Here is a 16,347-nt window from a genome sequence, read left to right on the forward strand (position 1 = left end):
ACTTGAGAATATGGTACAGATGAGGAAATTGGGGTTCAGAGAAGTTGGGGAACAGGCTCAGAATCATACAGCTAGGAGATGCTGGAGCAAGTTTCTAGTTTGGCCCAGTTAACTCCTAATATAGTGCTCACCCAGTGGTACCACTACACACGTGCCTCCGTGTCCCAAGGAACAAGAGCTGGGAGGAGCCAGGCTATAGGGCATCTAAATTAGTTCTGGAAGCCAGAGAGGCCCAGCCCCGCCTGCTGCGATGGCTGAGATAAGCCGGAGGATGCGTGGGGAAGCCCTTCACATCCCCCATGGTTCCTCTGCACCCCTTCTGGGAGCCCAGGCCTCACCTCTTCACTTTCAAGAGGAGGTTTTAACTTCAGGCCCAGCACGAAGAAGTCAGCAGCTGCCCTGGGGGTCTGCTGGCAGGACTTTGATTGACTTAGTTCTCCATCAACCTCTCCTCCACTCCAGGACAGAGGAAAAAAGAGGAAAAGCCACTTCTGGGCTGTGTGACCTTGGACACGGGGCTAACCTCTCTGAACCCCATGTGTAAATAGGTGTGTGTATATGTGTGTGTGTGTGTGTGTGTGTTAGTCTCTGAATCATGTCTGACTCTTTGCAACCCCACGGACTGTAGCCCGCCAGCCTCCTCTGTCCATGGGATTTCCCAGGCAAGAATATTGGAGTGGGTTGCCACTTCCTCCTCCAGGGGATCTTCTTGACCCACACTGAGGGCAATTCTTTACCATCTGAGCAGCTAGGGAAGATTAAAAATAGAGGGTGATGCCATTTCTTCTTGAGGGAAAACTACTGAGGTAATGAACAAATGCCTTGTTGAGCTCAGTGGCCCCACCGTATGGGGGTTTTACACATAGTATCTCGTTTAGGTTTCATGTTAGGCCTTTTGTGGCAGAAGGGGCAGTACTATTGTTAAACCCATTTTATACGTGAAAAAACTAAGGCTTAGAGAGATTGAGATTTAACTTGTGCCGAAATTCATAGAACTTGAACATAAGTGGAGGATCTTGGATTCAAACTCAGATGAAGAAAGCACGAGTGGATGCCTAGACAATAGTGATGACACCGTGATCTCAGCCCCACCCAGCACTGACTTGAGCACCCGCTCTGGGACTTCACAGGTGTGATTAAGGTTATGGACCTGAGCTGGGTGTCGTGGTCCGTGCGTGGGTTGGAAAAGAATTTCCAGACATGAGGCAGAATGAGAGGAGAATAAAGTTAATTAGAATGGGAGACACAGCAGGCCGGCTCAAGAGAGAGCTGAACCGTTTCTCAGGCTAGCAGCCAATTGTTATAGCCTCAAGACAGAGAAAATTCCCACTGGAATGGTGGCATTAGGTGATTGGTTAGGATGCTATAAGGTGGATAGTAGGGTGGGTATTTTACATAATATGGGGTCAGGGAACTGGCCGATCTAGATCTGGAAGCTCATGGCAACAGTTGCCATGCAGCTTGGTCAGTTTCAGAGATTCTTATCCTGTGACCTTGGTATAGGGCTCCACACCTGTGACCTTGGTACAGGGCTCCACAGTGGGGAGCGTATCCTTGGTTATCCAGTGGAGAACAGTCTCTCCTATGAGTTCCAGAAGGTAGAGAACCTCTGTTGACTGTACTCATAGGGAGATGCAGCAAGCAATGAGGACTCCCCCTTCCACTGCTGGCTCTGAAGATGGAAGAAGGGGCCACAGGCCAAGGAATGTGAGTGGCCTCTGGAAGCCAGAAAAGACAAGAAAATGGATTCTCCCCTAAAACGTCCAGAAGGAGCACAGTCCTGCCGACACCTGGATTTTAGCCCAGTGAGACTGTCGACTAAAAAACATAGTCACAACCTGAAAGTTGACAGTTATTTCGTTTGGTGGGAATGTTTAGGACTCCAAACCCAGAAGACAGCATCTCAGTTATCTCTGAGAAAACTGCTCCAACGAGGTAGGAGGGGAAATCAGACTCAGGTTTCCAACAGAGGGAGCAGGCAGTCTAAACATCAAAGATCAGGTATCAAGGAATTAAGCATTCTATGTATGCAGAGATGCAAGCCTCTGCGCTCACTGAATTCATTCGTTTCCTGTGCACCTCAGCTGTCTGGGGCTCATCCTGTTTCCTTGCTCACCTTAAGGAGTGGCAGGTGGCTGCTTCTTGCATTCATTCCCCTAGCTCCTCAGCCATCACCGTTGGGGAGGGGCAGCATCCGTTGGATTGCAGTTTTGGGAGCCCTCATTCACGTTTGGAGGCCAGTGATCGCAGGTGGCTGTGACATTTCTTACTTATTAATATGGCAGGAGACATTTTCATTTCATAAGACCACGTGGGACTTCTGAGCCCCCAACTGTAGGAGAAGACGTGTGTTGTTTTAAACCACTCACTTTGTGGCCCTTTGTCACAGTGGCCCTGGGAAATGAACACACTCAGGTACCTTCATTCTGATCTCACAGTCAACCTTTTCAGTGGATTCCTGCCCACTTTCAAGATGAGGATCCCAGAAAGATCCAAACACCTGCCTAAACCCCAGCAGTAAAGGTGGGACCAGCCTCCACACTGTCTTTCTTGAGGGCAGCCAGGGTGGAGGGCCCTGTCAAGGTGTTCTAGGCACCTTGGGGGCTGGCAGCCAGATGGTGGCACAGAGGGGTGAGTGGGGCTCCTAGAAGGCCAGGTACCTGTGGAGAGCTACATGCGTGGATAGGCCCCCTCCTCCAAGCCAGGCCCTGGGCTGAGCTGTGGGCGGGCCACAGGGTGAGCAATCCAGTTCAGGTCAGTTCAGTTCAGTCGCTCAGTCATGTCAGACTCTTGGCAACCCCATGGACTGCAGCATGCCAGGCCTCCCTGTCCATCACCAACTCCTGGAGCTTACTCAAACTCATGTCCATTGAGTCGGTTATGCCATGGAACCATCTCATCCTCTGTCACCCCCTTCTCCTCCAGCCTTCAATCTTTCCTAGCATCGGGGTCTTTTCAAATGAGTCATCTTTTTAATATACTCTCTAGGTTAGTCATAACTTTTCTTCAAAGGTGCATGGAATAAGGCCTAAACTCTAGGCCCTGTCTTCCCTGAGCCCTGAAGGCTCTGAGGCTCCTGATGCCCACTGGCCACTCTTTGAGGCTTGATCTGTAATGCGGGCCTCTCAGTGATCTGCCCAGCTGCCCTGTCAGCTTTCTTACACAGCACAGGTCAGGTCATTAGTCATTACTGTATTAATAGCAGATACTTCTGAGCTGTGGGCTGCTCCAGGCACTGTGCTGAGAGCACCGTATGCATCATTTCATTTCATCAGCAACTCACCGTGAAAGAGGATGTTCATCTTACAGAGATGGAAACTGAGGCAGCAAGAGGAGAAAGGGTACCTTTCACAAGACCACAAACCTGTGGGTGCTGGAGCCAGGATCCGACCCCAGGCAGTGTGTCTCCAAACTCTGTCCTGGACTGAACCACTTTGGGTCCTGAACCATTGTACCACGGGTGGTGTCTGACGGATGTTTTCAGGCCACTATTCCTGCTTGTCATCTGCCAGGAACACAGCTTAGAATGGCAGACTGGGTCAGGACCTGCAGAAGTTCAACCGCTTGATGAAAAGTTTAGCAAAGGCTTAAGAGCTTGGGAAGGTGGTTTCCTAGCAACCGAGAAGCTTTCAGAGCTCCAGATAATTGCCCCACTTGTGAGTGATTCATTTCAAACAGCCATGTCCTTTTTAAAAAACAAAGCCCCATTGTCTCTACCTGGATGCTGTTAGATTTCCACATCAGGCCCACACAGTCAAGTGACATGATGGATTTCAAAGAAGAACTGACATCCACAAAAAGCAGCAATATTGGAAGGGTAGAAGTGAAAATAAAAATGGAAAGGAATCCATTAGCAAAATTAAGCAAAAAGACGTCCAAACATGCAAAATGGAGATGGACATTTGGAGAAGTGACTTATTCATTTCATACACGTATAATGCCTGTGAGAGGTGCAAATGACTGCATTTTTTATAGATGTGCCAAATAAGAACTGACTTCACCATTTGTCTTTGCTTAATCACTCATTTGTTCGTTCAACAAACGTTTTCTGGGCACCCAGTAGGTGAGCGGCGCAGAGGCTAAGTGGTTCAGGGTGGGGACACTGGTGTCCAGCTCAGGGATTCAAATCCTGGCCCTGATGGCAGTTCTGGATCTTGGGGATGTTACCAATCCTTGCCACACCTCAGTTTTCTCATCCGCAAAGCACAGAGAATGTTAGTACCTATCTCATGGGGTAGTGCAGATTAAACAAGAAGATCCTGGCACAAGTGGTCAGCACAGAACCTGGACCCCCTGTAAGCCTGTTTAATGACATCATCGCTCTTCCCTCAAACTGGGACCAAGCTTTAGGGAAGTCTTGCTAAACCCTGCAGCTCGGTCCCCTGGGGGAAATCAGGGTAGCATGTGTCTGTGCTGAGAAGGAAGAGACCTTGTGAGAAGGATGGGAGGACAGCCTGTAGGAGGGAGGAAGGGGCTGGGGGAGGCAGAGGTGGGGGAGGAAGAGAGGCTGCTGCAGGAGGCTGAGCAGGACCACCAACATCCCCCAGGAGGATGGTCTTAGGTCTGCATGCATCCCTGGGACCCCTGGCACTGCTGGCCAGAGCCTGGGTTCCCTGCAACCTGGGAAGGCAAGGCAACGGTGCTGTTCATCACCAGCACCAGCCACTTTCCCTTCTACTGGTAACTGGGCTATGAACTGGCTTGGGAGAAACTTCTGTTCCCTCATGTGTGCAGGCTGGGTGCAGTGTTGGCCCAGGTGTCTTGCCCTGTTAAGTCATGGGGTCAGTGGATGACCCAAGCAAGGCCAACCCAACCTCTCCCCTGACTCTCAGGCTAGGAAGAGAATGTTGTATGCCTTCTAATTGCTCCCAGTAGCCAGAAATTAGGAACATGGAAGGGGAGGCTGGAAACAGGGCTGTTCCAAAAGTCCAGCTCAAGATCAGGGCTTTACTGCCAGAGAAGAAGGGGACCTCCGAGGGATAAAGGAAAACAGAGTGATGCTTCTTCCTTCTAATGCTGGAAATGAGCAGAACCCTGTGGGCCCTCCCAAGTACTAAGGCCTCTCTGTGTCCCATGCCTCTTGTTCACAGAGATACTGAAGTCTCTCAGGCCTCCCTGAGTCACAGAAGAGCAGGCTCGTGCAGGCTCAATCAGTCAAAGATTAGGACCCTACAGTCACAGATTCAGTATCTGATGTACATTCCTGAGTCGTTTTACAGATGCTATAGCTGCCAGCAGAGGGAACAGCTAACTGCATGATGACCAGGCTGTAGCCATGACCTAAGATGCTCCATCCTGAGCAGCACTGAATCTCGGGCTAAAACAATTCCAAGAACTGGCCTCAAGAGAATGAGACGAACACTATTGCTCATCATCTGTATCTTTATGAGCATCAAAATAATTGTAGGTGCTTGTTCTGCCTGTATACATAAATGGGCAACTAAAACTGTCCGCAGAGAGATGCTTCAAACTCGTTAATATCTTTCAGCTGAGACCTTGGCCCCCAATCTCAGCATGACGCGGTTACAGAAGATGGACCTTCATCCGTAATCCCCTAGAAATGAAATGATTATCTGATGGAGGGGGATTTGTAAGCAGCTCTTTACAGGAAACAGCCCTCAGCAGGAAACCCCTTTTCTCTTGTCACTTTAGCAAAGCTACATTGAGACTAATTTTTAAACCAGGCTACCACCCCCCTCCCCATCATGGTCTACTCACCTCCGGCCCAAATGCACCTTTCAAATCTTTTAATCACAGAATACCTTGCCTAATGCGTTGGTTCCTTCCATAGTTCCAAAGAGTAGAAATAAAGAATAAATAATTAACAGATGACCAGATCTCTTCCCTGGCTTCTCCTTCAGTGATCTCACAAACTGTGTGAACAAGAAAGACAGTATCTAAAGAAAGATCACAAGGACTCAACAAGGCTGCAAAGAAGCCTGTAACAGGGGGAGATGGTGATGACCCTACCCCTCTCCCATCTCAATGATTAACTAAGATTACATCCCTTTTTATCTTTTGAAAACTTTGATCACCAAGAAAACCTTCAGAGTTGATTTTCTGTGGACACTGAGCCTTATCTCCCCAAATTGTTGGCTTTCTGATTAAAAGCAGGGTTTTCCATTTCTACCAATATTTGCTGCTCATGTTTTGATTTTGAGCAGCAAGCAGCCAGACCTAAGTTCAATAGCAATGCTTGTGATCGGACAACTCTCAGAGAAGCCCTTGTTTTCAGTTCCAGTAGGACTTTTCAGCCAGAGTCAGCCAGTTCATTTCTGTGAGCTGCCAGAAAACAGTCCTAATGATGGAAAAGATAGATGCCCACTCAGCGTGCCCGTTACAACGGGATCAGGGTCTGATTCTGTGGTGGTGGCAATGACTCGTCGCCCTCAAACATCCACACACTCAGGACAGGAAATGACTCGACAAAGGTACCTACAATGAACGCAGTGAGGCAAGTCCAGAAAAGGATAGGAAACTCAGGAGAAGGGGCAGCTGGGGTGAGGATCCAGCCTGAGGGCAGGCAGACAGGTGAGTCTGCCAGGAGAGGTGAAGACTCCCCTGGGTGGAGCGGGTCGTACAGGGATCCAGCTTTAGCCAGAGCGCTGAGAACCTCTGAGAGTTTCTAGGTCCCATGGGTGTCAATTACTTGCCTGGGCGGGGCCTTCAGACCCCATGGTGGGGACAGAGACCCTCAAGGAGGCCAAGCAGGGAGATGGGGAGTTTTAATCAAAACAAAACAAACAAAAAAACCCTCACTTTAGGGGATAACAGGCAGACAGCAGGAATCCAAGAGTTTCCAGGGAGGCATCTCCGGGTGAGAGTGGAGTCCCAGGAGCCATGCCAAGGGCCTGTGGGTGCTGGTGCTGGGATCTAGGGACTTGGACCCTACCACTGGCCCACATGCAAGTCCCTGTCACTCCTGCCTGGGGGGACTGGTCATCATCAAAGGGCCTGTCCAGTCCTCCCCAGAGCAGCATTCAAGGGGGGATCTGGGGCAAGCAGGCACCAGCTTGGGAAGCGGAATCCCCAAGGGCGGAATGGGGAAGGCAGCCAGGAAGTGAAAAGGAGAGCATGTACCCAGGTCCCGGACTTAGGGAGAAACACAGAGACTGAGACAGTGTCCCAGGCCTGAGAAGGGTCCCAAGCCCAGGAGCTAGACCCCATCCATGGCGTCACCTGTCCTCAAGCCCTGGCTTCAGGGGGTGGTCTGCAGCCCTGCAGTGGGGCTGGCGGGAAGCTCAGTGCTGGGACCAGGGCCACAGAGAGGCCGGGAGAGGCAGGGCTGAGACTGAGCAGAATATAAATGCTGGGCTTACCCAGGGGTAGCGACTTTAGGGTGTTTAGCTCTTAGGGAGTAGATAAGGGCTTCTACCTGGAAGCTGGATGGGAAGGAGCCAAGAAGGAAGAGATGTGGAACAGGAAGGAGCCTGAGATCTCCTCTGGGTGTCGAGGAAGGTGCTCCTGCCCAGCAGGGATATACAGGACAGCGCGTGGTGGGAAACCGGCAAGCGGTGCTGGGGCGAGCCCTCTCCTCCCAGGACCCTGCAGAGCGAGCCATGCAGGGGCCCGGGGAGAGTGTCACCTCCTCGTAAGCCAGCCGGACTCACGATGCTGTGTGCCACCCTGGTCCAGGCTCACGTGAGTGACGGGGAACCCAGGGGGAGAGTTTTGATCCAGGCTTGGGCCAGAGCATGAGGGGATAGAAGTCCCCCAAGAAAACTCGGCAAAGGAGGCCAACCGAAGTGAAGAAGGGTATAGAATGGGGTCTTCAGACCCACCTAGAGATCTTTCCCACATTAATGGTGGAGAATTTTAGGTTCATATCACTTTTTTTTTTTTTTTTACAGATTTTTTTTAACGTGGGCCATTTTTAAAGCTTTTGTTGAATTTGTTGCTTCTGCTTTATGTTTTGGGTTTTTTTTTTCTCTTTTGGCTGTGAGGCACGTGGGATCTTAACTCCCGACCAGGGATGGAACCCCCACACCCCCTGCATTGGAAGGTGAAGTCGCAACCACTGGACCATCTGGGAAGTTCCTCACACCACTTTTAAGAACGTGACATAAGCGAGTTCCCAAGAACACATCAAAATACGAGTGGTTGGGTGCACAAATAGTTAGATCATGGGGGAACTTTTTATCCCAACATTTTATTATAAAGAGGTTAACTACAGACCCTTTGAAGACTATCCTAATCTCTTCCTCTTGCTACTTTCTAAAAGTAGCTACTGTGTATATTTTATTTTTTCATCCATCCATTTCATACACGATTTATAACCCCTTCTTCCCCTATCTGCAGTAAGGGTTTGAGGCCCCTGGGAATTTCCGCCTGTCAAGGGCACTGTGGTCATAACACCGAGCCTCTCTGTCCTCTGTGTAACAGGAGGAAGCCACTGTCCTCCTCCATCAGCATGCCTCTAGTGTGTGCTTCAGCTTCAATGACAGAAGAACCTCAAACTGCTCTTCACCAATTTGGGGAACAAATGAACACTCTTTCTTTTTCATGATGACCGAGTGGCATTGGTCCCCAGGTGGAGACCCAGCCAGCCGAAGTGCACTCTCCCAGAGCTTCACAGTGAGGTTCATGTGCGCACAGCAGGCCGGTGTGGATTCAACCCTGATACCCAGACGTGCAGATCAGGAACTGGGAGGGTTAAAGGGTTCTGTGGTCTCACAGCATGTTCAGGAACGACAAGGTCCTGCTTTATGGACAACTTTGAAATAGGTACTTGGAGAAATTTGAGTTTTTGCAGTTACATGAGGTGTGATTGGGATACAGGAATGGAAATGAAAAAAAAAAAAAAAAGGAAAAGAGCATTTGAATAAGTGAATGTTGAAAAATTGATCTTTTTTTTTTTTTTGGCTGCACTGGGTCTTCGCTGTGGAGCACAGGCTTTCCATGCTGGGGTGCATGGGCTCTAGAGCACACAGGCTCAGTACTTCGGGGCACAGGCTTAATTTGCACCACAGCACAGTATTCTTGCCTGGAGAATCCCCATGGACAGAGGAGTCTGGTGGGCTACTGTCCATGGGGTTGCAGAGTCCGACACGATTAAGGACTTTCACTACTTCTTTAACTTTTTCAGGTGGGATTTTAGTCTCCTGACCAGGGATCAAACCCATGTTCCCCTGCATTGGAAGGCGAATTCTTAACCACTGGACCACCTGGGAAGTCCTGAAGAATCGGTCTTCAGAGGCATGTCCACAAGGGGAGGGCAGTCTTTCTTTCTTTTTTAAAAATTTTTATTTCTTTTTAATTTTTATTTTTTTGAGAGCAGTCTTTCTGATATACTGCTCTCCACCCCCAGAGAAGATGGACAGGGAAGGTTCCGTGAAAGATGCCCCTCTGAGTCCTGGCATTTGGTGGTCTCACTGCAGTGTATGGGAAACTGGTACCAAACCCTCTCTAGGTCTCAAACAGAGTCTTCCCTGCGCAGTGCAAAGGCTGTGATGGTTTCATGGTAGCATCGTGAGACCCCTCTCCCCACCCAACAACATTGCAGACCCAGAGAGGGTGAAGGCCCCCGTGACTGCTCAGACATGGGGTAAGCTGCTGGTGGCTCCTGCGGTCAGCACTGTTCTTTCCTGGCAGGTCCGAGGGCGACACCTCTGTTCTGAAGAGGGATTTTGTGGCCCAGGTAAATGGTGGTTTCTTCACGGCTCTGTAAAAGAGCAGGCTTTGCTTCTGTCCAGCTCTGCCACCTCCTGGCCGTGTGGCTTTGGCCAAGTCCACACAACACAAACATGAACCTTTAATCCTCACGTGTGTATGTTTGGGAGGGCAGTGGCAGGTCATGGGACCTAGTCATCAGGACCAAACGGCCTCACAAAGTGCCAGGCCCATAGTGATGCTCAGAGACCTGGGTCCCCTCCCCTCCTCGCAGGGAGTGGGGATCAGCTCCCGGAAGCAGGGGCCTTTGCTCCCAACAGCCTGACCTCTGTAAATCCCTCCATGCGTCTACCATCTGGTCCTGGGCCCTGCAGGCAGCGGCCTGTTTATCAACAGGAAAGGAGGACGGCGAACAGGCCAGGGATCCTCAGGACCACAGGGACCAAGGGCCTTCTGATGTTTACGGTCCCGTGGAAACTGTTCAAAGAAGCAGCATCTGCCTCTGAAGGGCCAGCTGGCCAGGTCTGCTGGGAAAGCGGGGGTGGTCTTTCCACTGTCCCTTTCCTCCTCCACACTGTGCCTTAAAGTGCCCTCAGGTCCATTTTCCTGACCTTACCAGGGCCCTGGCTTCAGAGCCAAGAGAGGGGCTGCAGCAGCCTGCAGGACCAAGACTCAATCCCACCCTGGCCCTTGGACCCCAGGCTCTATCCTCTGGGACCCCCGTTGTTCTGGGTGATGCCTGAGGCTCCGATGGGTGCCCTGAAGGTTGAAAAGTCTTCCTCTGACCTCGCCAAATCCCACCCTTCCCCTTGTTATCAAAACAGGGCAGACCCCATAACCTCCCAGGAGCCTTCCGGCCCTGTCTCCCACCCCAGGCTGGGTTCCACCCTCTCTGGGCCCCCACAGCACTTCCTGTGTGTGAAGGCAGGGAGGCACTTCTGACTGAATCAGGGCCCACTCACATCTGACTTGGGTGATTTTCCCGAGGGTGGGACTTGGGTTTGACTCAAACCGTGGAATTACAGCATCTGCTCAGCATCACAGTGCCATAAATATTTGCTCGAGGGCGGCAGCGATGCATCCAAAGCTCATTAGTTAGGTTAAATAAGGAATGTTTGAGATCATAAGCCACACATACCAGCCAACCTTTTCTGGATGTGTAGCCATGAGGAATTAAAGTCGTGATGCAGAGAGAAAGGCAAGACGGTGGGTCCCGGGGGGTGTGGTGTTGGGGGAGAGGGTATAGACAGAGCACCATCCAACACCAGGCTCCTGTTGGGATTCAGCCACTCCAGTAAGTTCTGTTCAGCTAAACATGAATTATTTTCACAAAGGTTAAGTTTTTAAAAAGCTAGAAGGGACATTCTTCTGGGAGGGCTTATATGTGTGTTATGTGTGTGCTCAGTCATACCTGACTCTTTGCAACCCCATGGACTGTAGCCTGCCAGGATCCTCTGTCCATGGAACTTTCCAGGCAAGAATACTGGAGTCGGCTGCCATTTCCTTCTCCAGGGGATCAACCCGGGATTGAACCCACATCTCCAGGATTGACCCTCCATCTCCTGCATTGCAGATGGATTCTTTACCTCTGAGCCACCTGGGAAGCCCAAGGGCCTGTATAAGGTTCTTAATCAGTTCTGAAGTTCCATGAATGTTTAACTATGTTTAAAACATTCACAAATCAGTATTTTACTAGTGCCTGACACTATTGGGACCACCCTGCAATAAAATTAACTAGTCTAGTCCCTAAAAACAACCAATGAGGTCAGCCCTCTTACATTCCCAAGTCATAGAAGAGGCACCGGAGGCCTGGAAAGGGTGAAGTTGTCTGAGGTCACACAGCTGGGACAAGGGGTTCTAACCAGCCAGGTGGCCTCCATTCTCGTCTGCTGTTGAGGTTACATCGAAACTTACAAATAACACTGTTTTCACTTGGAGTTCTGTACATCTTTTAAAAAAGGGTTTCATTGCTAGGTATTAGGTTGGCCAAAAAGTCTGTTTGGGTTTTTCTGTCCCCTCCTATGGAAAAACCCAAGTGAATATTTTGGCCAACCCAGTAGTTTTTGCAAACCACTGATCTAACCCAGACTCACCATTTTATAGATCAGGATGCTGAAACCTGGGGACAGGGGCTGAACGGCCGATCCAGGGCAATCCCCCCATGAGACGACCCCACCTTCTGTTCCTTCAGGGGGCAGCTCTGTGGGGAACAGAGTAACAGTGTGGCCCAGGGAACCACGGTCTAATTCTGGCCCCATTGTTCAGTGTGACCTCCTCTCCCGAACCTGTTTTCTGCAGATCAGTGTTGTCACGGCACCTCCCCCAGGCCTGGAAGGATGAGATGAGGTCATCTGCATTCACTCAGAAAACCAGGCAACTCCGCCTGCCCCGCTCTCCCCGACTGGACCATCCGTGGGGAGTCTGGGAGGCAGAGCTGAACTATGAACGCATTTCAGGGCCTCATAAACCTCCAGATCAGAAGAGGGGTGGGGCTGACCTTTAACCTCATCTCACTGCCTGGGAAGAAACCTAGGAGCAAACACACAGCTCTGAGGCCACTGCCCTCCTGAGCACCTCCCAACACGTGGGATGTCAGGCAGACCTGACCAGGCTGGAGGACAAAACAGGAAGGGTCAGCTGTACAGGGACACAGGCAGCTGCCGGCCACCACGCTGAGGTGAGTCTTCAAAAAGGAGGCAGCCGCTCCCTGAACCAAGTCCCGACCACAGACGAATGTGTGAACAACTCCAGGTTTCCTAACCACACAATGAACTGGACTTCCTGCTCACTGGGTGGGGGCACGGCCCACTAGGGGGCAGGAGAGGTTGCCAGGGACGAGGGGGACCCAGGCGGACATGTCCTCCTGCCCAAGGGACCCGGACAGACAGGTACCCCCACCCAGGGTGCTAAGGTTTCTGAGGGACCTCAAGCTGCTCGAGCCCCCCAACATGGCTCAAGTTGTGATGATTATGCTATGGGATTATCATCGTTCATTTCTGAACACAGGATATGGTTTCAAAAAACACACTCCTGAACAAGGCGGCAGCTACTGAGTCACGAACAACCACGTATTGAATCCTCTCAGCAGCGCTGAGTTTCTCAAATCATTGTAACCCTGTGCATTTCACACCTAGTAAGGCCTGAGTGGACAGCTGGGTGGTGGGGTCCCTAGCCCAGTGGGGCTGGGGTTGCTTATTGAGTATTCTGCTCTTTGTCACTCAAACTGTACTTGTGCGTAATTCAGTGCAAGTGTAGACACCTGTTGATTCTCTAGCATGTGCTTTTAAAAAAAATGACTTAAAGGACAGCAAATTTCATCGAAGGTTTTTATTTCAGCTGCTTCAGGACCTTGACTTTCTGCTTTCTGGTTCTGAACACGGTCTAGCTTTTCTGAGCACTGGGAAGGGTTTGCAATCCAGATTCCATGATGTCCAACTCTTTGCGACCCCATGGACTGTAGCCTGCCAGGGTCCTCTGTCCATGGGATTCTCCAGGCAAGAATACTGGAGTGGGTAGCCATTTCCTTCTCCAGGGGCTCTTCCTGGCCCAGGGATCAAACCTGCATCTACCCAGGGATGGTCCCTGTGGATTCAGACAAGACCCTGGCAAACTCACCCACAACCCACCAGGCAGGAGAGCCTCCAGGCGGGTAGGCTGCTGCATGCAGAGCTCAGGGCTTCTGCCCACGTGGCCTCCATCTCAGAATCAGGCGGGGCCCCTGGCAGGTAACAGAGCAGCTCTGCAGGCCCACTCCCCCACCCCTGGGCTTGGCAAACAGCTGTCAAGGCTGAGCAGCGATCAAATAAATAAGAAAGGCTATCAAATTTACACGGCAGGACTACTAGTTATTCAAAGAACAAACTCAAACGGAAGTAAATGAGGGGGTGGGGGTCGGGGGTCGTGCGTGGAGGAGGTGCAGGAGGAGAACAAGTGTCTGTAAAGTGCTTTCCGGGCGCCAGAATCCTAGTCTGGCTGGCACACCAGCTGCACACGGAGAGGTCGGGGCTACGGGTGGAGGCCGTGCATGCAATTTCCAACCACGCCGGGCGCTCAGGGTGGACAGAGCTACAGCGGTCAGCCTGTTCACGGAGGTGGGAGCCGGCTGCGAGCGACTGAGGATCTCCGAAGCCCTGCATTTGCACACCCACCCACCCACCCACCCACACACACACACACACAGATGAGTGTGGCGCCATCCAGCTGGGTCGGGGGGAGGCCGGGGTGCACACGGGGGAGGTCCTGGCAGCCACGCGCAACCGCCGCTCCTGCAGGGGGCGCGTCTTCAGGCCGCCGACAGGAAGGGGAAGAAGAAGAAGTCGAAGGCGAACTTGACGGCACCGTGCACGGCACTCCGCCAGTCCCGCTCTACCTTCACGTGCCGCCGGGCGGGCACGAGGTGCGCCATGCAGTTGAGGCAGCTGATGGCCTTGAGCTCGAAGACGGGCCACTTGCTGCCCAGGCGGCCCTCCAGGACGGTGCTGAACTCGATGACGCTGCCCTGGCGCAAGTGAAGGAGCACGTCCTTGAACTCGCTGCTGGCCCGCAGCACGATGTCCTTGGTGACGTCGTCCTCCTCCGGCCCGCGGCTGCCGTTGGCACCGCTGTAGGGCATGCCCACTGTGATCTCGAACTTGTAGCGGTCGAACCTCTTCATGTGGCACGGGTGCTTGGCCAGGAGCTTGAGGCGGCAGAGCTCCTCCTCGGCCGTGGAGACGTTGCCGGGGCTGCAGGACGGGTAGGCCTCGCCGTAGAGGCAGCGCAGCCAGTCGCCCAGGAAGAGCGGCAGCATGTGGACGGCCGACTCGGCGCTGTTGTCGATCTCGGTCACGCGCACGTACTTGAAGCGGCCGGTCCACGTGACCCGGTGGCCCTCCAGGTGGCTGCACAGGATCTGGGTGCGGGCCATGTTGGTCTCCTTCCAGGCCCGCGGCCCGCACAGGAAGCCGTACTGCGGCCAGGTCAGTGTGGAGTTGTAGACCTTCATGCCCTCCGAGCGGTACAGGTAGAACCAGCAGAAGAGCACGATGGCCGTGAGCCACACCAGGATGAGCTTGACGATGGAGCTCCGCGTCAGGGACTTGACCATCCCCACCACCGAGAAGTTGGCCTTGGTCCACCAGCGGACCAGCAGGGGGACGCTGCAGAGCACCAGGGTGACGGCGATCTTGGTGAGCTCCAGGGACACGAACCAGCGGGCCAGCTGCACCACGCCCATCAGCGCCAGGGCGAACACCAGGATGGGGAGAGCGAAGAGGAAGAGGAAGTAGCCCACCGACGCCCGCACCAGCCCCAGGCCGGTGGACTCGAGCAGGATGACCACCGACAGCTCGCACCACATGAAGCAGACCAGGTAGGGGACCAGATAGCAGTAGGTGCCTTTGAAGTTCCTCAGCTGGGCCATGCGGAAGAACAGATAGAGCAGGTAGACGTACAGCAGGCAGGGCACGCTTACGTTCAGCACGACCAAGTGGCCCACGGGCACCGTGAAGAAGGTCTGGCCCAGGAGCTTCAGGTAGCGCCAGTTGACGGGCATGGTGGGCAGCAGGGAGAGCAGGCCGGCCGCCACCTCGGTCACCAGGGCCCTCCGAGTGTAGGGCTCAGCCGAGGTGCTCAGGCTCATGTAGCTGGTGGCCGTGAAGAAGACCGACACGACGGCCAGCTCCGAGCAGGGCATGCAGTCCTTGCTGGCGATGGGGAAGGAGATGATGACGAAGAAGACGGACAGCAGGAAGTGGACGTAGGGCTCCAGGTGGTTCCAGCCGAAGTTCCCCTCGGCCTGCTCCACGTCCAGGTTGGGCTCGAAGCGCAGGAGCAGGCTGGTGAGCGCTCGGAAGCTCTCCCAGGCCTTGCTGTCCTGGAAAACCTTGAGGGTGCAGATGACCATGGAGATGAAGGACAGGTAGAAGACGACCAGGGGCACAAAGAAGGCGAAGAAGTCGATGGTGAGGTTGCTGATGATGAAAAAGAAGACCAGGGCATTGATGTGGTGGGTGGGCACGAGGGTGGACAGCCAGTGCACGCCCGCTCGGGACGCCAGGTCAATCAGGTATTCCTTGAGCTCCATGATGACGTGCAAGGGGTACTTGACCACCTGGGAGGAGGGGTGGAGACAAAGGAGGGGCGTTAGAACCTGGACCGCTCTGTGCCACGTCACTGCTCCCTGGTTAACCCTTCCAGTCTCCCTGAAGCCGGGGCCTGGCCCTGGGCAAAGTGAACTCACCCGCTGTTTCAACCAACGGCGGGTCCCTCGGTCTGCAAAGTCCTTCCACCTGTAGCTCTCTCTCTAGGTGCTCATGCTGCACATGGCCCCCACAAACCTGCCCTTGATTCTACCCAGTCCCGCAGGGTCTGCCCTCTACCTCCTGCCCATCCCTAGTCCCTGACTGTACCCGACTGTCCACAAGGGTCTCCAGGCTCATGAGTGCCGGTCTCCCCTGTGGGATCTTGGGTGCCTCGGGGAGCCCACCTGGCCCCCTCTTCCCTCCCCATGGGGCCTCACACTTGCAAAGACAACAGAGGACCAGGCTACTTGCATCTCAGCCACCCCTGTGATGAGGACTTCACCTCCTGAGCCTCTGTCTCTGGTGGATGGGGGTGGGGAGGTGACCCACCAAGGGGGAGAGGAAGTGCTGCTTTACCAGCCTACCCTGGGCCCTGCCCGTCCCAGGAGTGGGGACTCCAGAAAGGAGAGTTCACGCCACGTGAATGGAAATGATTCAGCTGTAACAGGGCTGATGT

General features: G+C 53.0%; 1 protein-coding gene across 1 annotated transcript in view; it reads right to left on the bottom strand.

Moving 5' to 3' along the window:
* Positions 1 to 12,921: 12,921 nt before the first annotated feature.
* Positions 12,922 to 16,347, bottom strand: part of WFS1 (wolframin ER transmembrane glycoprotein) — a 31,986-nt gene continuing 28,560 nt past the window's right edge. Inside the window, exon 8 of the mRNA XM_027544993.1 lies at positions 12,922 to 15,700. Within this exon, the coding sequence (XP_027400794.1) occupies positions 13,892 to 15,700 (1,809 nt within the window). The 3' untranslated portion in view covers positions 12,922 to 13,891. The remainder of the gene's footprint in view (positions 15,701 to 16,347) is intronic.

This window comes from Bos indicus x Bos taurus, chromosome 6 (genome assembly GCF_003369695.1).
Source record: "Bos indicus x Bos taurus breed Angus x Brahman F1 hybrid chromosome 6, Bos_hybrid_MaternalHap_v2.0, whole genome shotgun sequence".
Lineage (NCBI taxonomy): Eukaryota > Metazoa > Chordata > Mammalia > Artiodactyla > Bovidae > Bos > Bos indicus x Bos taurus.